Source organism: Cupressus sempervirens, chromosome 8 (assembly GCF_028749045.1).
Source record: "Cupressus sempervirens isolate cs-2001-9-10 chromosome 8, ASM2874904v1, whole genome shotgun sequence".
Lineage (NCBI taxonomy): Eukaryota > Viridiplantae > Streptophyta > Pinopsida > Cupressales > Cupressaceae > Cupressus > Cupressus sempervirens.
In genome coordinates this window covers 248,354,274-248,375,250 of record NC_143125.1, presented here as the reverse complement: position 1 = coordinate 248,375,250, position 20,977 = coordinate 248,354,274, and the positions used below count along the sequence as shown (strand labels likewise).

Below are 20,977 nucleotides of genomic sequence, written 5' to 3'. Positions count from 1 at the left end.
ATATGTTTGTCCTATTTCTATTCAACAATTACCTTGTCATAGTAGTTGCTCTCATATTTTGGTTATATAGGTTGTAATAAGTGATGCAAGTTGTGCTTCTATCATATAGGACATACAATACTATCTGCCAAGCAATAAATGACTATCATTGTAGCTTTTTGAAGTAGAAGTAATAGGAAAAAGTAAACACTCAGAAAGGTTAAATAATCCTTCAAAATTCAAGAAACTTTAACATTCCATCAAAAATTAATATCTTTGAATTACAAATTAAACAGATCAAACATTCTTCTAAGGTGACATGACATCAGTATTGAGACTAAGGAATTTGGGCAACAATCATGGCCTTGTACACTCAAAATACTCTGATAGCAATTCCTAACTTATTATTGGAATGATAACATTGTCATACATTAACCCCCATAACACTTGGTTGTCACAAACATTCTCTAAGTTGCTTTGATAAGTGGCAAGATGACATGTGCCTTGAGTTAGATATGCATTGACAACACTTAGTTTTTTCAAGTTTTTCACATACAATGTTTGTCTGCCAATCAGAAACTTGATCTTTGTTTTAAAGTCATTTCTACTAACCTTGGCTTTCATATATTGTGAGTTGACTTGATCATCTACATTAATGGATAGGTCAACTTGGACATCTACTTTAATTTGGCCACATTGTAATAGTCTCATTCTTGAATGAAATATTTGATAGCAAAAAAAAATTATGTTACACCTTCTTCCATATGAATCTATGTTACACAGTTGTATAGATCTATTTCAACTCAATTACCATTTCCTGCTATCCCATGTGGAACAATATAATAATTTTATAAAAATCATCCTATTATTATCCAAAATGAGCACATCCCAAAGGTAGTTAGTCCAATGATGAAATAGTGAGAGCTGAGTGTCATCCTTTGTGTTTGCTTATTAGAATTCTGATTCTACATGGCACTCAATTGTGGATCTGACATCATCACAATTTACATTGGTACAGAGACAACGGGGAAATCTAGCAAGCTATGTTAGACAACCTTCACTTTTGGCAACTAGACAGATGATGTCAGCCAATGACCAAATTGAATCTGGTATGGGATTGAAGGTATTATATTGTAGCCTTTATAGGCAAGAAACAAGATCTTACTTTTTACTTAATAGTTTATTTTTTTCCAAAAAATTATTCTATATCATCTATTTATTAATCTTGATTTCTAAGCTTTTTTTAAAACCCTTTTTTTCAAAGTGATCTTTTGTAAGCAATAAAAATCATGCTTATGTTCAATGCTAGAAATATAATTTGCATTTAAATCTTGTGCATGATTAGTCGTCTCAAGCAGCCTATTCTCTGCAAGCTAGTAGTGGATCAACAACATCTATGGTATCCAATCAAGGGTTTTTATGCAATTATCAAGGTTCATCAGTTCCAAGTATCTTTATCAATTATTTTGGCTTTTGTAAATGCAGACAGTGTTATTATTTTTACTAATCAAAGTTCCAGTGGTCAACATTTAAATTGTTTTAAAAAAAATTATTTAGATGTGAGGTATTTAGTGTATGTTGTAGCTAATCTGGGACAATCATTGCATTCTTTCTTGTGTGTTTGTACCAACCAAGAAGATGTTTGCACATCAACTTTTCTAGGGACTTCACCCCAATACCTATTTGTTTCCCCATTTTATCGATGCAGGATAAATGATCACCTTATAATTTTTGTATTTTAATTGAGAATTCTGTGGTAAATATATTTTAAATTGTTTGTTTACATAAGTTAGCTGTGTCAATCGAGTTCCATTAATATTCATGACATAATTTTTCTATGACCTTTTTTCACGTGCTTTAGTAAAATCACAAGAAAAGGGAACCTACAAAATATATAAATACATCTAAGCAATGCTAGTATCAAAGATAAGAAGGATGTTACCACATACTTCCTCTTTTGGTTTTTCAAATATTTTGGATGGAGGACTGGCAAGACAAACTAATTGAAGATATAAATTACATGGATATTTTTTGTGAAATAATATATCTTCTTTAGACATTTCTTATATTTTTATATGTAAATGGTTTTCCTTGTGCTTGTGCATGACAATTACCAAACAAACTTTAAACAACTTTGGACATGCTCTTAATATTGAAACATTGGTGTCTGCTGCTAAAAACCAAGATGTAGCTATTAAGGTAGGTTCTTTAAAAATGAGATGTTGCCATTGTTTTAATCTAAATCCTTGTTGATACATCAAAAAATGTAACTAATCAATGAATTCATCAAGTAACACTGCAATCAATTTTTAGACACACACACACACACACATGATATATGTATGTATTTTTGTTTATGTATGTATGTTATGTTTATGCATAAATATGCATATGTCTATATGTACATGTGTACATATATCTACATTTGTATATATTTATAAAGCTTAATTATATTTGGAAACATTACATTTTTATGTAAGCTTTATTTCAATGAGGATTAAAACTATTAGTGGTACAATTACCAATTTAGTGTTGAGGGAGTATCATTGATGATATATGAAAAAATGTCGACCTCATAGAGATTAGAAACCGTATATTAATTGATGGCTTTGACCCCAAAAAATTTGGCTACATCTACATCACTCACATAATTGATGGTGCCCTATGCATAAATGTCCAATTGTTCCATGTTGTATTAAACAATTATTTCTTATCCAAGCCATTTAATTTGCAACCTTTTAAATCTCTGCAAAGATAAAGTTGGAGCAAGAGAATTTTTCTTCTCAAAGGTGTTCTCTAGTTGTGAAGCGTCCATTCCATTATCTATTGAACAACCTTTTAAATCTCTGCAAAGATAAAGTTCAACAGATAATGGAATGGACACTTTACAATCAAAGGACACCTTTGAGAAGAAAAATTCCCCTGCTCTAAGTTTATCTTTGCAAAGATTTAAAAGGGTGCAAATTAAATGGCTTAGATAAGAAACAATTGCTTGATACAACATTAAAAAAAATCGAACAAACATTGGTGGAAATTTCGACCAATTCTTGATAGTTTTCTACCAAGAATTGGTTGAAATTTCCACCAATTATTAAAAAAAATTGACCAAACATTGGTGGAAATTTCAACCAATTCTTGATAGTTTTCTATCAAGACTTGGTCCAAATTTCCACCAATTATAAAAAAAATTCGACCAAACATTGGTGGAAATTTCAACCAACAATGACAAATCAGAGCTAGCAAAATTTAAAAATTTTGATGACTGTATCGGTCAAAATTTTGACCAACCTGTAGGTTGGTCAAAATTTTGATAAGAAAAATTACCATGAATGGCTTGGTCAAAATTTCAACCAACTTGGGTCAAAATTTCAACCAAATTTCATCGAAATTTGAGTCCAAATTTACTAGTGACTCTTATGCTTGTGATCTAATTGTTCTGATAGTACCTTGTTGTTCCCTTAGTGATGCCTCTTACACGTAGACTTGGTGGTCGAGGTGGTACCCATAGTGGTAACCGTGGAGAAGAACACCATGAAGAGGGACGTTAGGAAGGAGAGGGACAATAGGGTAATAATGAACAAAATGGCATGGGGACATTGATGCTAGTTCTCTAAGAGATTCTTTCTTGGTTGAGCCCTCATGTAGAGGAACATTGATAGGATCATGACCAAGAGGAGGGATCTCATCATGGGGATTCCCATCATTTAGAACATAGAGAGGAGGAATGTGAATGTGAGCATTCTTGTACTCAACCAGGTGGTCAAGAGCACTATCAGGGTGGTAGGGACCGCAATAGTGAAGACTCCATTAGGTTGGATATCATGAAGTCTCTTCGTCAATCCAAACTGTCATTGTATGATGGTAAGGGAGGTGGCCTCAAGTCAAAAACTTGGTTATTGGACATGGAGCATTGCTTCACCATGTACCCTTATGCAATTAGTTTGAAGGCACATTAAGCAACTATGCAGTTAAAGGACCACACATCCGTATGTTGGAATATTGAGTAGTAGAAGCTCCAAATTATCATTACAAATCTCACCTGGGAGATCTTTGAGGAAAGGTTTCAAGAGAGATTTTTATCTCCTTAGTTCAGAGAGTTTCGTGCTGATGAGTTCCATGTGATTTGGCAAGGAAACATGACAATAAATTAGTACGAAATCTGGTTCTTTGATCTTAGGTAGTATTCATGCTACAACCATGATGATTTACTCCTAGCTCATCATTTCATCTAAGGCCTTAAGGATGCCCTCATTAGAGAAGTTCATATGCATTAGCCTAGGACTCTTGTTCTCGCTGTTGAGAAGGCTTGTATTGTAGAGGAAAATCTGGCTAGAGGTTTCAGTAGTAGATCTGGTTCTCAGAACCAAAGTGCAAGGAATTTGGGTAGGATGCACAGTTCACTCAGTCTTCTGGGAAGGGCCACACCCAATCAGAACCCTCTCAAGGTGGTTATCACCATAAGAATAAGAAGAGTTATTGGACCAAGGGTGGACAATATTTTGGTACCTTGGGAAAGAAAGGAGATAACCAAAATCGAGGACAAAAATCTCATTTAGATCGTCCCCCTCAGAGCACTCAAAAAAATTCTAGCAAGGGTAGTGCACCTTATCCTAATGTGACCCAGGGTGGTCACAAAATAGGTTCCAACTTTAGAGGAAACTATTATTCTTGTGGCCAGCTTGGCCGTAAATCTTTCAAGTGCGCCATCAAACCATCTTCAAGACCTAGTAAGGGTGCAATGAAATGTGAACCTACAGTAGGAGATTCTGGTAGGAATCACCAAGTCTTTACCAAGGTTGAAAATCATCAAGCAGATCATCAAGGCATATTAGTCAAGGCTACAAGTGTGTTTCATGGTATTTCATCTTTAGTTTTATTTGACTTAGGTGCTTCTACTTCTTTCATATCATCATCTCTTGTTCAATGATGTGGGCTAGTGGCAGAGGGTCAGGTCAATAGGTGGTAGGTTGAGTTATCCATAGGTCCCAAAGTGGTTGTAGACTTGGTGGTCGAGGGTTGTATTTTGAATTTGGGTACCTTCACCACTACAGTGGATCTTCGTATCCTATCTCTAGGATCATATGACATTATTTTATGCATAGATTGGTTAGTTGCCCATCAAGCGAATATTGATTACTGTCATAAGATGGTACACTGCATTGATGAAATAGATGGGCAGGTGGAACTTTTGGGAGTTTCGATACTAATCTCACTTTGAATGATCTCAGCTAATTAGCTGAAGCAGAGTGTGTGAAAGGGTTGTTAGTTGTTTCTTATTTCTGTTAGTGATCTCAAGGAAGTTGAGAGCCATACGATGATACTTGATGATCACCCACTCCTTCGTGAGTATGCAAATGTGTTTCCTGATGAGATTTTAGGTATGCCACCACATCGTGGCATTGATTTTTAGATTGATTTCATACTAGGAGTGGACCCAGTTTCATGAGCTCCTTAACACATGACTACTCAAGAGTTGAGCGAGCTTAGATTGTAGTTGGAGGAATTGTTGGCCAAGGGCCATATTCATCCTAGTGTATCCTTGTGGGGTGCACCAATTATCTTCGTAAAGAAGAAGGATGGTTCTTTGCATTTGTGCATTAACTATCGACAGTTGAATAAGGTAATGGTGAAGAACCATTATCCTTTGCCAAGGATAGATGACTTGTTTGATCAAATGAAGGGAGCAGGAGTGTTCTCAAAGATTGATCTAAAGTCGAGATACCATCAACTTCGTATCTAGGAGGTTGATATTCATCGAATAAATTTTTGTACATGGTATGGGCATTATGAGTTCATAGTTGTACCCTTTGGGTTAACCAATGTGCCATTAGTGTTTACGAGTTTGATGAATGGTGTATTTCACACTTACCTTGAGTAATGTGTCATTGTATTCCTGGATGACAAATTAATCTATTCAAAGACTATTGAGGAGCACGAAGTCCATTTTACATCAAGTATTGAAGTGCTTGAGAGACCATCAGTTGTATGGTAACTTGAGTAAATGTGGGTTCTTCCAGTCAATGGTGAAGTATTTGGGACACATCATCACTAGTGATGGTATTGCAGTGGATTCAGAGAAGATTCATGTTATCATAGATTGGTCGTTACCCACTAATGTCTCATAAGTTCATAGTTTTATGGGATTGGCAAGTTATTTCCATCACTTCATGGAGGATTTCTCACGACTAGCTCATCTCATCACTTCTCTTCAGCGGAAAGAGAGGAATGTTTTGTCAAACCAGTGTGAAGCAACATTTAATGCTCTTAAGGAGTGTTTGACCAATACACCAGTCCTTGCAATGCTTGATCTTGTAGGTGATTTTATGGTTTGCACAAATGCTTTGTTGGAAGGCGTGGGTGCGGTGTTGATGCAGGATGGTCGAGTGATTGCATATGAGTCTAAAAAACTCAAGGACCATGAGCTTAATTATCCCACTCATGATCTGAAACTCATAACCGTGTTGCATGCTCTTGTTGGTTTTGGGACATAGGTTTGAGTTGCATATCAATCATAGGAGCTTGTAGTATATCTTTACTCAGCCAAACCCAAATGCACGACAACATTGTTGGATGGAGTTCTTGTGCAAGTATGACTTTGATGTTCATAACATTAAAGGAAAGGAGAATGTCGTTGTAGATGCCTTGAGTAGGAGGCAACATGGGGTATTAGTGGGAGTGGATTTGCGAGGCCATATCTTGGAGGCCTTGCCTAGTGACACTTGGTATTAGGAGGTGAGGATGGAGATTGAGTCTAGACGTACCCTTGAGGGGACATTTTTAGGTTATATGCTTGATTTCAATCGACTATTGTGACAATTGGGGCATATCTATGTACTTGTATCAAGTGATCTTCGTACCTTAGTTTTGTCAGAAGCACATCTTGCATTGTATTCTACACATTCTGGTGTCAAGAAGATATATGTTGATCTTAAATAGTTGTACTTCTAGGTAGGGATGAGATGTGATGTTGCTGATTTTGTTGCTCAATGTCTCGAGTGCTAGAGAGTGAAGGCATAACATCAGCATCTAGTAGGTCTATTGTAGTCGCATACCATTCCAAAGTGGAAGTGGGATAGGATATCTATTGATTTTATCATAGGGTTGTCTATGTCATCATGGATGCATGATTGTATTATGGTGACAATGGAAAAATTGTCCAAGGTAGCACATTTTTCACCCATGAGAGCATCCTATACAACTTCTTCTGTATCGCATGTTTTCTTGGAGGATATTGTTCATTTGCATGGGATTCCTTATAGATAGAGATTCATTGTTTACTTCTGCATTATGGACATCTGTCCAGCATGCTTTGGGTGCACAACTCAATTTTAGTTTAGCTTATCACCTAGAAACTGATGGTCAAACTAAGAGAGTGAACCAAGTTCTAGAGGATATGCTTCAAATGTATGTTATGGATAGGCAGGTGCAGTGGGAGGACTATTTGTACCTTGTTGAGTTTGCATACAATAATAGGTATCATAGTTCTCTTGTTATGTCACCTTTTTAAGCCTTGTACAGTAGACCATGTCATACCCCTTTGAGTTGGGATTGTCTAGCGGATCGAGTTCTTTTGAGTCCAGAGATACTTCAGGATATGGAGTAGCAGGTTGTTCGCATTAGGGAGCATTTGGTTACTACTTAGTATAGGTAAAAGAAGTATGCAGATGGCCATAGGTTGGATCATCACTTTTCTATTGGTGATAGGGTATTTTTGAGAGTACGTCCGAGGAAGAGCCCCATCTGTTATGGGAAAGGCTCTAAGTTGGCACCACATTATGTCAGATCATTTGAGATCCTTGAGAGGATTGGTCCAGTTGCTTATTGACTAGTGTTGCCATCTAGCCTATTGCACATCCATAATTTTTTTATGTTTATGTTTTGATGCAGTATATTTTGGATGTGACCCATGTTCTTGATTGGGATGCCTTGCAGGTAGCAAACATGCAGCTTACTTTGGAGCCCATTTGTATCCTACAATAGTGAAGGTTGACCTTACAATGTCGGGACATCAAGCAAGTAAGGGTCCAATTGGACCCAAGCAATGAGACCTCTGCAACTTGGGAAGACGCTACATGATTGAGGGGATTGTACCCCTATCTTTTTGCCAGCTTCCAAGAGTAAGCCTATGCTAGTGGGGGAGGATGTAGTGCCTCTCATGTTTGTAGTATGTACCTTGTCTATGTTTTATTCGAGAGATACTTGATACTCTTATTATATGTACTTTGAGATGACCTAAGGGTTGAATGTTATACTTTGATTCAATACCATAGATGCTATACTGCTATGTTGTTTAGTTTATCATATTTGCATGTTGATTCCATTTTGAGATGATAGTAGATCTATGATGATATCTAATTATCTAGTATTTGAATATATTTTCTAATTATGTTATGTGATGGATTCTATGCTATGGTGATTTACTTCATTCTTGTCTCTTTATGCTTTATGTGAACGTGAGTAATGTAAATGGATTAATTAGGTATTTAATGCATTATTGCTTTGGCTATGATATTATATGCAATTGTATTTGATCGTGTGTTTTAGTATGCAAGAATTGTATCCCTAGTAGTGGCACATAGAGTTAGTGATTTAGCTATTCATATTTTACCAATGTCATCCCTGTATGGTCAATGTATCCTTATTCAGTTGTTTAATTAAAATTTTCAATGATTATTAAATCCAAACTCATCTGCATTTTGTGATTAGACTAGTAAGTGTGTCTGTGCATTTAGAGGTTTGCATTGTCATGAAAGTTGTTAAGTGATTTTCTATGATTTTGGGTTGTCTGGCATTAAATCTTATTGAAATTAATTTCTAGCAGCTTTGCCTTAGGTGAATTCCCATTACGAGGAATGACCTATTTTCATTTGGGTCAATTCAGAGTCTAGCTAGTCTAACTGGCTATTTGCCCTAATCGACTATTCACTTGAAAAGTGAATAAGTATTGAAAAAGGGATTTGTATTCTCACTTTTCAATTTTACAATTTGGAAATTGGAGAGCTTTTCTGAAATCCTCTTTCTCAAGGATTCGATTTTTGTTCGTTCTGAGAGTTGTGAGCATGGGACTTTCGTGATATCTATCTTGTTGGATCTGGCTTAGGGAGACCTTGCTTGCTATCACTTTCGGTAGTTCAATGGATTATTTATTTTATCAGCCTGATTTTAGTTTCTACCCCTTTTGCTATCAAGTAGGGCTTTCTAGTTTTCTTGTTTTAGCTTCGTTTCAACTTCTATTTTTGGTAGCAGTCTATTAGGAGGCTAAGAACTAGTGTTCCCCTCCATTTCTATTTGTTGGTTTTGCTTAGTTGGTTGAGTATGAATATTTTTACTATTTTTGGGATGGAGGTTAAGGGTTTTGCACCGTTAAGCTGGCCATTTTTGCATACGGTGTCCGAACTCAAATATTATTAGATTTTCAGAGTTTTTGTACCCAAAGGCCAAATGGGTTTTGATTTCAAAGTTTTCCATTTTTTGGGGTTTTTACCTCATTTTGTGTGCCACCCTATTTTCTCAAGTTTTCTTGGCATGAGTTTGGTCATGGACTTGGATGATTCATTTAGATGTCGGTCAGACCTTTATTGCACTTTTATGTTGCTTTGGGATGCATGTCACATCTATCCTCATGAGTCTATTTTTGGTTGAGTGATTTTATGCTTTGTGTTCTCATCCAATCCTTGTCTTATGATCTTCGTGATGGTCGTGCGCCACACATGAGTATGTGTGCATACAATTGTTGGGTCACTTGTGGGGCTCAATATTTTGTGGTACTTCTAGAAGTGATGAGCATTAGGGTTGGGTTGGGAATTTGCATGCCTATGAGCACTCATTGTTGGATGAGCATGGGTAGGGTAGCATATGGAGGGGGCTTCTATCTCATAGCCTGGTGATCATTGTGCTCAGAGGGTTGGCGAAGGAAGTTATAAATAAGTGATAACTAAATAACACATTGGGTGGTAATAAAACTTAAGATAATAATCTATGCTAGAGCCTTTCTGTTGAGGGAGTTGAACCTGCACATTTTGAGCTTGGGCTTGTCGATGCCAAGCGACTCATCACAATGTTAGCCCCTACTTAATAGCCCATTGAGTGTCTGACTGAGACTTGTAGTTTATGCATTGTCTATGTTCTTGGTTTCAGTCATCATATTGTCTAGCGTGAGTGTTAGCCATGGACGTTGTGCTTTATGTGTGTTTGTGGTTGGATCATTATCTCCATTAGCACGATGAGAGTGGGCCTATGGGTTCCACATGGTTGAGAGGCGTAGCTACCTATACCATTGCTGGGGATCAGTGTACAGAGACGGTCTACTATCCCAGTGCGACCATTGCTGGATGTTTTCACTTGGTGCTTCAAGTTCCAAAGTACACTTTCTTGTGATTATGCTTTCATTGGGATGCTTGTATTTCATGTTTTGATGATGTTAGTTATTGATGCATTTCCTTATTATGATGATTAGCATATGATAGATGATGTTATTTGAATTTGTAGGATTATCTTATGCTTTACTTCTAGCATGTTATATTTCCTTATGCTTATTTTGTAGCACGTTTTAGTAGTGACGTCCTTATATGATAGTACCAACGATTTGATTGATAGCTTGTGATGTTATGTGCAGGGGCTATTATGGTTGGTAGGAACCACATACTTAGTTTGGTTGTACTATTCTTGCGATGTTATTTCTATTTATTGCAATGTTGTTTTAAGTACATTGCGATGTTTCCTTCTGTACTTTCCCTTCACTACTTGTTAGATGGTTGGATGTTGTTTTTATCTTTCAGTATTGTGTTAGAGTGTTTACAACTCAAAATGTGGATCTAGTACTTGCCGGTGTGGAGGAACTTCATTCCTTAGTTTTTTACCTTTTTGTTTTTGGCTTGCTATCTTGGGATCTCGTGCAAGAAACTTTCTTGTGCGAGAATGCAAGATCTTGTGTGGTGTCTCGGGTTTCTTCACGTGGCCTCTAACACTTCCTCCCGCGAAACCCGATACCAATTTTTGGGTGTCTTGGCTATTTGGCCAAGTACTTTCTCACACCATTTGGTGCACATTCTCAAGCAGAAGGTACTTCCTTGCGGGGCATGCTACACATCTTCGTGGGAGAATTGTCTATCTATGGTCCTCGCACAAAAAACAAGGGGCATCTCCACTAGTTTTTGGGGATTGATTTTTGGTGATTCTAGTACCCCTTGGGTTTACTTAATTTTCCATGCCTTGATAAATCTTAGATTCTTTGTGCAATTGTCATTTTGGTTTTCCATTTCCTATTGTGTGTGTGTCAGTTCGGGTAGTGGCATTTGGAGATTTGTTGATTGTCAAGATGGTGGTTAAGACTTCTATTGCTTTCTATGTGATCCATGTATGATGTTGTCATGGGCACTCATACTTGTGTTAATTTTTTTTATGTTGGCTTGTATTTCATCCTTATTCCAAGGATCTCTGCGTGGGGCATTACAAGTTTAAATTTATTATTTTTAAATCTAATTATAAAATAAATACATTGTAGATTTTTAACTTAATAATTTCTATAAATATTTTTTTAATGATGTGATTGGATGAATCATTTTAACTCTTATATGGGCCAGATTTCATGGATTGTAAAACATGATTGCTTTTAAGAGTTAACTTTTTAATAATGTGATTTATACCATTTAAACTTAGATTTTAGAGAATTAATTTTTATATTCAATTAAAATTATTTAAAAAATTATATATACTTATACTAGTAGCTGCATGCTTTTGTGCTTGCAATGATAAGTTGATAGGTGTTCGATAATAAAATTATTTTTAAAAATATAATCTTATGTGAACAAATTAGATTATTAACATTTTCAATTTAAATAACATAATATTTACTAAAATCTTTTAAATAGATTAATAGACATTATTTATTTAAATTCAATTTATCAAATAGGGGAGAGGACACAATACTTGAACATGTTCCAATAGCTGTGATAGGAGTTGTTCACTTAATACCTACACTTATTGATTTGACGTCCAAATTTTTTGACAACATTGTACCAATACTTGTGACTTTAAAGTTATTAGTACAATGCTAACTACCCAAAATTGAATAAAATGTACCCTTAGTTATAAAAATTAACCAATGATGTGATGACACATCAGCTGTTCAACTATGGGTACTCTTTATGTATGACCATTGGTCTCACTTTTTTTTCGGTCTGTTTTGGACAACTTGGCAAAAAGCATGCTGATGTGGCATCATAACGTGTGATGTGGACTTGAAACCTTAGTTACAAGTAAACGATTCGCCAAGTAAGTTGCTGTAAAAAATTGGGAGCGGTTTGAAATTTTTATGTAGGGTTTTGATAAGCACGAAGTTAGGGTGTTCAAGTACTGGGTCCTTTCCTCTATGAAAAGAAAAATCCATTAAAAAAACTCCATCAAAAAATCTATTATAAAAAAAAATAGGAGAAATTCAAAAAAATAATATGAAAAGATAACATCGTCTCTAACAAATTTTCTATTGACTAAATAAATTATAGAATCCTAAAAACAATATTTAAAGAAAAACTAAACAAATAAAAATAATAATTTTAAATAATTTAAAAACTAAAATTTAAATCAATTTTAAAAACTGAAAGTTAAATAAATAGAGATCACAACATGAGCTAATGATCACAAGTAATTATTATTTAAATAAATAGAAGAAGAAAAATAATAGTTAAAAGTGGAGATTTAAAAAATATTATTAATATTTTTAATTTAAATAACATAATATTTACTAAAATCTTTTAAATATATTAATAAATATGATTTATTTAAATTCAATTTATTAAATTAAAAAATATTAAAAAAATCCATAAAAAAATCTACTATAAAATATTAATAAGAAAAATACTAAAATATAAACTTCTATAACAAATATTATATATTCTATTGACTAATAAATTATAGAAACTAAAAAATAGTATTTAAAAGAAAGATTAAAATAATTAAAAAATTAAAATCTAAATCACTTTTAAAAATAAATAAATACTACTATATATTGTTATAAAAATGCTATTCAATATCTTTATTAATTTAAATAAATTTATTAAATGAAAACTAAATTTATTATAACTAATTGTAGTTTTAAGTTATGTAGTTAGTTGTAGTATATACACTTAAAAAATAAATAGATTAGATAATTAAATTTTTTTTAATCTAATATAATATTATATTATAATTAAATTCATAGTTCTATTGAAATATATCTCATATATAATTATATGGTTACATTTATAGTTTAATTAGAAATTAAATTATACTAAATTTAGAAATATATTTAGAATAAAAAATTTATTATAATTTTAACAACAAAATTGAGAGATGAGTATTTGATTAATCACATGATAAATCATGACTCAACCCTATTTGAACAATGACATGATGAATAAAAAAGAAAATTGTTCTCATACAAGACTGAACCTGTTTGACCAATCACATGATAAATCACATTTACAATTTATAGAGTTAAAAAATATGTTGTACACTATACAAATATAAAATATATGATAAAATAATACAAAATAATAAATTATAGTTGATACAAATAACTTATTTTAATCACAACTTAGAAAGAACAATCCAAAAACCATTACAAAAATAATAGATAGTCTTGGGAAAATACTAAAAATAGAAATTCTAAAATTAAATATCTTATTATTCAAGATTTTATATTTTTTTAAATATCTATTTCCAAAAACTATTTCAATAATAGATAGCGTTGGGCAAGTGCTAAAAATAGATAGGAATTCTAAAATTAAATATCTTATTACTCAAGATTTTTATAAATAAAATATCTATTGCCGTTTATAATTAATTTGATGAAGATAAAGAAACAATAAATTACAGTTACCTAGAGAAGGAAGGTCATCTATCAAACAGAACCTCAATAAACTGAAGGTTTTACGATGTGCTGGTAAAACTGCTGTCACGCAAATATCTACACACCCTGTTCAATATATCTGGAAGAAAACTCCTTTTTAGCTTAGGTAAGGTATACGGGGAGCAATTGAAATTGACGCGCTAAAAACTCGGTATATACTGGAAGTGAAGTACCCCATCCCGCGGAAGGAGGCGCGTGGGCTCATTAAATATCTATGTGGAAGCCCACCCGCTCTTTACCCCACCTCTTTGTGTCGCCTTCTAGTACAGTTTATATACGGCAACCCAATTTCTCAATTGCAGCTGCAGGGAGGCTTCTGTACTCGTTTAGTGTTTGCCTTGAGCGAAAATGGAAGTAGCCAGAAGGAATAGGGTGGCATTGAGAAGAGGCCGACGCCCTATACTAGGGCTGGATCATAAGATGCCTTTGTTATACTTGCCCGGCAAGAATCGTTCCATTGAGGCTTATGCAGAGAAGGAAGAAGAAGAAGAGGAAGGGGAAGAAGGAGAGGAAGAGGTAGGAGACGAGGAAGAGGTATCGGAGGTATCAAGTGATGAGAATCTAGAGGTGCCAGTAAAATATGAGCCTGCACCTGATCCTGAAGAGTCCCAATGGACCGAGAAGCCAGTGCGTGTCTACGCCGATGGTATTTATGATCTCTTTCATTTCGGGCATGCGCGATCTCTGGAACAGGCAAAGAAGCTGTGAGTGTTTGTTTTAGATCTTATTGCTTAAGTTCATTTATGTAGATCCGTTTTCTTTTGTTTTGGCGTCGTTACTCGTTATTGGGTCCTTTTGTTTGGGGCCAATTTCTGTTTCTTTGAATCATGGCTCTTGTTATTGGGTTCTTTTGTTCTGGAATTTATGCATAATTGGATGCAGTTGTTCTCAAGATGTGTTTTCTCTGGAATTTATGCATAATTGGATGCAGTTGTGCTCAAGATTTGGTAAATTCCCTTTGCTTTTTCATTTCTGGGATAGTTGTCAGCTATTGTTTATTTCTATCCAGGTGTATTCCCCCCCGCCTAATTGAAATTGATTCAGCTTGGGTTTAGTGGCCGTGATTTGGATCAAATTTAACCTAGAGTTGCAGGTGGGTGACTCTGCTAATTTTGCCAGTTTACAACGATTTATTATTTAATGTGGGGTTTGAAACCGGGCTTCTTTTATGAACTCTTTTACTGCTTGACCGCTTGATCTGATCCGGTTAAGTTAGATGGAATTATTCTTTAAACGTTCCCTACTAACTCCTTAACTTGAGATGCGTGGCAATGAGATCTTTAGTTCTCAGGTCGAGCCCCTGGCGTAGATTTTGCCCACTTTAGACACTGAAATATATCTCCCATACTTATCGTGCCTCTTAAGGGTCACAGATCTGAAAGCCTCCGTGCATTCATCACTTGAATTCTTCTACTTTGACTGGATAACTAAAGCCCACTTACTGCCATTTTGATTTGATTCATTCTGGAGCTTACCTTACCTTTAACCGTGAGCGCCTGATGAACCATTTTTTTTTTCTTTCCAGAATTTGGTATAGTTTCGGAATTTGATTCACTCTGGAGCCTGCTTCCTATACAATCAAGGTCTTAATCTGCGAGCACTTAATGAAGACTTTACTGCTTGTTCTGTATATGACTTGCCAATGATGCCATTATTAATTTCAGAACTTTTGGCACTTTTTTTTGGAAAGTGTCTCAGAGACGTCTGATGGATCTTATTTTGTCAAACTCTACTCATCACTTTTTAAATTTTAGCCAATGTAGGGTCTGCTTCCTTGTTCATTGAAACCTTTTACTGAGTCCCCGATCTAGTTGCTCACGAATAACCATTATATCTCTTTGAAATCATAGCCTACTTTACAATAGCATCCAAGTTCTTGAACTCTTTTGTGAAGCGTCCCCTTGTTTCTGTTTTAATTTGAAACCAACTTGGTATAACCATGGGCTTGCAAAATTGTGACCTGGGCTCACCATCTTTGCCTTGGATGGCTTTTGATCTCTTTTCGTCCTTGATTTTGAGGAGATTGAAAACCCTTTTTATCATGCAAGGGGATTCAAATCTCTCAGTTGATATAGAGTTAGGAGTAAGGTACTTAATCTGCTTGCGCTGATTTGGTTGCTCGCCATAGTTCTCTATGGGTTGAATGCAATTGGTGATCTATGTCATTTTATATAAATAGTAATGGGTTTCTGGGCTGTATCAACGATTTTTTTTTCCCTCATTTCTTATCTACTCAAATTGAGATCTGTCATTTTATTTAAATAGTAATGGAATTCTGGGCTGTATCAACAATTTTTATTTCTCATTTCTTATCTACTCAAATTTAGATTTTTGATGCTATGCATATGTTTAGACCATGCATATGTTCATTTAACTTAAGCCATTGTTAAGTTGTTAAGCTCTTCAACATAAATTTTTTTATATACAGTTATGAAAATACTTTCTTCATAATTGGCTATTGATGGAAAGCGACATTTCTATACTGGTTTTCTACAGTAATTTTTGTGACCTTTTTAGGTCCTTGATCTCAAATTTTGTCCTTTGAATTACTTAACTGGATTTTAGTTGTAAACAATTTCTGTAGTCAATCTTGAAATCTTTTTGTTGCACATATAGTTGCTATAAGCAGGGCATTATAGGATCACTGTCTGTTTCTTTTTGTAATGGGTCACTTTTACCTTTATTTTCGCCTTTGGATTATTAAAAAACTATATGTCCATCCAGGTGTCATCTTTGTCATTCCAATCACATGGAATTGTTGACAACCGTATCCATTTTATCCCTCATTATAATTGATGTCACATGTGGTTATAGATTGGTTTTCATTTATTCGGGCATTTTTGCCTGGTCTATCCACTGGGATTAGCGACTGGTACATATCCACGTGGATATGAAGTTTTCCTTCATTGTATAGAATTATCAAGCATACATCTTTAAGTCAGATCTGACATGCCAGGTAATGCTCTGAAGACTTTAGGTAGTTGTATCATGTTACTCATGATTCACTTGGAGCATTATCAGCATGTTTTACTTGCATATATGGTTCAGGTGCGTTAGGAAGCACCATCAAAATTGAGGAAGAGTTTACCTATGTTGAAATTGTCAGATTCATTATCTCAAAAGGGATTGTGAAATTTTCATCTGAGTTTTCATATTCCTTCATCTTAGGTATTAAAATCCAATGTTGTTAGTGTTTTTAGTCTTTTTGTTTTCACATTAAATAAAGTCTTTTGGAATCTTGGATGCTTAATGATTGATGTTATTCTTGCATCTGACAGGTTTCCCAATACATACCTCCTTGTGGGGTGCTGCAATGATGAAGTTACTTACAGATACAAGGGAAAAACAGTTATGACTGCAACAGAACGCTACGAGTCTCTGCGCCACTGCAGGTTCTGGTTCTGGCTTTCTTCCTTTCTTAATGCTGGTTTAGTGTGTATTGTGCTCTTTTAAGATTCTGGATGATCAGTTAAATTGTTTAACATTGGTTGATTTGTTAGTTTTTTGAGGGCTTACACATTTTCTTTGATTCTTCACTAAGGCAAAATTTGATATAAAAATATTTTGTAATGCATGGTTAACCACATGCTATGATTTATCCGTACTTTAGCAAGATGATAAAATTTTGCAAATCGTTATTGATCTTGGGAATATTTTTTCTTGATTTGCCACAGACAAAGCCTAGATAAAAAACATTCAACAATGGGCATTGCTTTCTTAATATTTATGTATGGTATTTGATGCAGATGGGTAGACGAAGTTATACCAGATGCTCCATGGGTACTTACTCAAGAATTCATAGACAGACACCAGATTGACTATGTGGCACATGATGCTCTTCCGTAAGCTATTAATTCCTCATGAAATATTGCTTACATTTGTTAGTTATGGAATATTAATAATTAGGTGTTGCAATACAGTTTGGATGGGTTAACTAGTATAATAAAATTTTGTTACTTATAATTATTATTTATAAGCTTTAAAATTTTGTGAGGGAACTTTTAATGGTAAGAACAAGTGATTTTTATATATTTTTTAAAGTGTTTTAAGCACGATCCTTGATCGTTCTAAGTCTCTGATGTTCCTTACAGAAATTAGATGCTTACTGGGAATTATTGCCACTGCACAATGGGTTTTAAAGAAGGGAATAAACCATATATGATATATAAATAATCACATCGTACAGAAGTGGGAGCAAATATATATAAACTAATGAATATAATTGCAGAAATGAACCGGACTTTTCAAAATGAGTCCGGTTTGTTCAAATAGGTTATTTCAATCCACACAAACATTTAGAATATGTCATATGATAAATTGGAAGTGATACTATTGGTAGATATCATCTGATTTCTCCATCTCTATGAAGTTACAAATCAAAGGACAATGAAAAAACAAATGAGAGGAGTTGACATCTTTGTTAATAGAGCTGCATTTTGTGAATGGGCAGCTTCATTCTGCTGAGTAGAAGCAAAAAGTTTTGTATGGAGCCTGGAACTCGAAATAGCCAATAAAGTTATAAACCGTTCCCAGAGCAATAAAAATATTCACATTTCTCCACTTAGGAAATTAACAGTTCCTGGAGCACCGAAAATATGCACAATTCTCTACTTAGGAAACTTCGCAAATCTATATGCAATCATGAAATGAATACGAATGATATGCCCTCAAAAATTGGACCAGAATTGTACAGAATGCATTCATGCATTTACCTTTATGGGCAACATGTTTTGAACTGTGTATTGTAAAGCAGTTTAATTGGAGTAGTCAAGTAGAAACTTGAATTGATGATCTATTTATTTAAATTGCTATGGTAGTTGAGATGGGTTAGGCATCCAGAATTATAGAGTGGTTTGCAGCACAGAGTTATGTGATGTATGTTGCTTTTTTCTGGCAAGAAGGTCCTGCCACTAATTTTATAAGTTTGGTGAAGTGGCCAGCTTTTAATTGATGTTTTATTTTCCTTCAAATAGGTATGCGGATACTACTGGAGCGGGAAATGATGTTTATGAATTTGTGAGTGTTAGCAATTGTAATTAAGTTGTGAATATTGAAGCATTTAGTTTGATTGCCCATTTTGGTGATAATGCTGGCATAATATTTATGCAGGTCAAAGCAATAGGAAAATTCAAAGAAACAAAGCGAACTGATGGAATTTCTACATCTGATATCATAATGCGAATACTCAAAGACTACAATGAATATGTTATGCGTAATCTTGCTCGTGGATACTCAAGGAAGGACCTTGGAGTAAGCTATGTCAAGGTAGGAGGAAGCAACATGATTATTTGATTCAGCTAACTTTTGAATCTTTGAATCAAGAAATTTAATTAGTTAAAATAACAATGGCTGTTGGTATACATGATCGGTTTCAGGAGAAACAATTGAGAGTCAACATGGGTATAACTAAGCTGCGACAGAAAGTCAAGGAACAACAAGAGAGAATGGGGAAAACGGTAACTGCTCCATATTGAGTTTGCTTCATTTGTGACTCGCTACTCATCTGTTCCCCTATGCCACGATGACACCAAATGCATCAAATTTTCTTTTTTAGCTGGCTAATAGTTTGTTGTAACATTTCACAAGAAAATAATTGCTCCACTGTTTTTTTATTAAAATTGATAAACTAGTTAAGAGGACATCTATTGTAGATGTGATTATTATAGTTTTCTTACGAGCACGCTGTAATTTTCTGCAGATACACACAGCTGCCAAGATAGTAGTTATGCATCCTAGTGAGTGGGTTGAAAATGCCGATCGATGGGTAGTGGGGTTTTTGGAAAGTTTCGAAGAGAGATGTCATATAATGGTAATTATTCTTTCATATATTTAAATTTCTCTTAATTGTTGTCCTCACTGCTTGGGAGTAAGAAACATGCAAACAGATTGAGTCCTCATTCAGCTTGTTGAAACTTTTTTATGTAAATGATGTAATTTATACATATTAAATTTATGCGGTTTGAAATTCACATTTCCATAGTATAGGGAAACTAAATTTTTATTTCTGGAAATCAACTTCAGGAAACGGCAATCAAGGACAAAATACAGGAGGGCCTGAAGAGACAGCAATCGAGGAGCCCTTCACCTCCGAAACTGAAAGAAGATACATTGCAATAGCATACAGCAGTGGAGCTATTCACCTTCAAAAATGATATGAATGAATGAATGATTTCAATAACGCCCGCGAGGACAAAGCATCCTATGGGATGCACAAGACAAAAGACAAGCACCCTCCCAAGATAGTAATAGCGTAGAAGTTTTCTATCAATGAAATTGTTGATATGGTTGTGGAGCTGATACTGTATAGATTTTATTATTTGATTTTGAATCACCAGGTAGGTGTCTGCTTGTAGTTTAGCTTCATATAGGAAATTAGGCACTTTGACAGTTTGTCCAAAATGTAAATTGCAGCGAGGGGAAATGTATCCATTGACAGGGTCAGGTCTGAATGTATTTGCTGATCGGTGTCATGGGGTCAACGATCTGTATTTATGAATGTAAACAGTTTTGAGCTATTAAACCGTTTTTATGAACACAAACAATTTTGAGCTATTAAATGACTTGCACGGACACGTGTAAGCATTATACAGAAATTCGTAATCAGTTAGTCTTGATTGTAAATTCAGTTTTTCACTTTGAAATCAGAATATATTGCCAAAATTTGCTAGAGATCTTTCATGAATGTGAGTTCAATTCAATGAAATAAACATCTTCTATTTTTATGAGTACTTCATATTTTAATTTCTTTTGTAAGGCCCTGATTCTAGAAGGATTGTATGCTGCTTTAGGGTTGCTCTATGCACTCAAGTTGATTGATTTGTAAACTGTTAGCCCCCTCCTGAAAGGGACGTTCTCTAGAATACGAAGATGACTGGACAGAAAATAACTGCAATGATTCACATACACCATTCTCATAAAATGGATGTGCGTGCCTATCATGGAAATGCACTTTTACATAATTTTGCCAAGGAGAAATATTGGTTTGTTGGGACAAACAATTATACCACTGTTTCTAACATTGTACAGGTAAAATTAAGCCAGTATTTCACCAAGTTCCAAACATTATGTAGAAAATTCAAATACTCGATGCTTCTACAATTCCCATATATT

At 34.7% G+C, this 20,977-nt stretch overlaps 1 protein-coding gene across 1 annotated transcript; it reads left to right on the top strand.

Moving 5' to 3' along the window:
• Positions 1-14,167: 14,167 nt before the first annotated feature.
• LOC149542414 (choline-phosphate cytidylyltransferase 2-like) lies at positions 14,168-20,536 on the top strand. The gene is made up of 8 exons (XM_089797351.1): positions 14,168-14,571; positions 17,146-17,259; positions 17,614-17,709; positions 18,841-18,883; positions 18,977-19,132; positions 19,243-19,323; positions 19,566-19,676; positions 19,889-20,536. Exons 1-8 carry the CDS (start codon positions 14,216-14,218, stop codon positions 19,982-19,984), a joined length of 1,053 nt encoding a protein of 350 aa, XP_089653477.1. The 5' UTR covers positions 14,168-14,215; the 3' UTR covers positions 19,985-20,536.
• Positions 20,537-20,977: the final 441 nt, after the last annotated feature.

Excerpts from the sequence above, each read along its gene's own strand:
- LOC149542414 (XM_089797351.1), top strand. The coding sequence starts at position 14,216 with ATGGAAGTAGCCAGAAGGAATAGGGTGGCATTGAGAAGAGGCCGACGC. Across the intron at positions 14,572-17,145 it reads CTGGAACAGGCAAAGAAGCT|GTTTCCCAATACATACCTCC; the intron begins GTGAGTGTTTGT and ends TGCATCTGACAG. Across the intron at positions 18,884-18,976 it reads GAAATGATGTTTATGAATTT|GTCAAAGCAATAGGAAAATT; the intron begins GTGAGTGTTAGC and ends ATATTTATGCAG.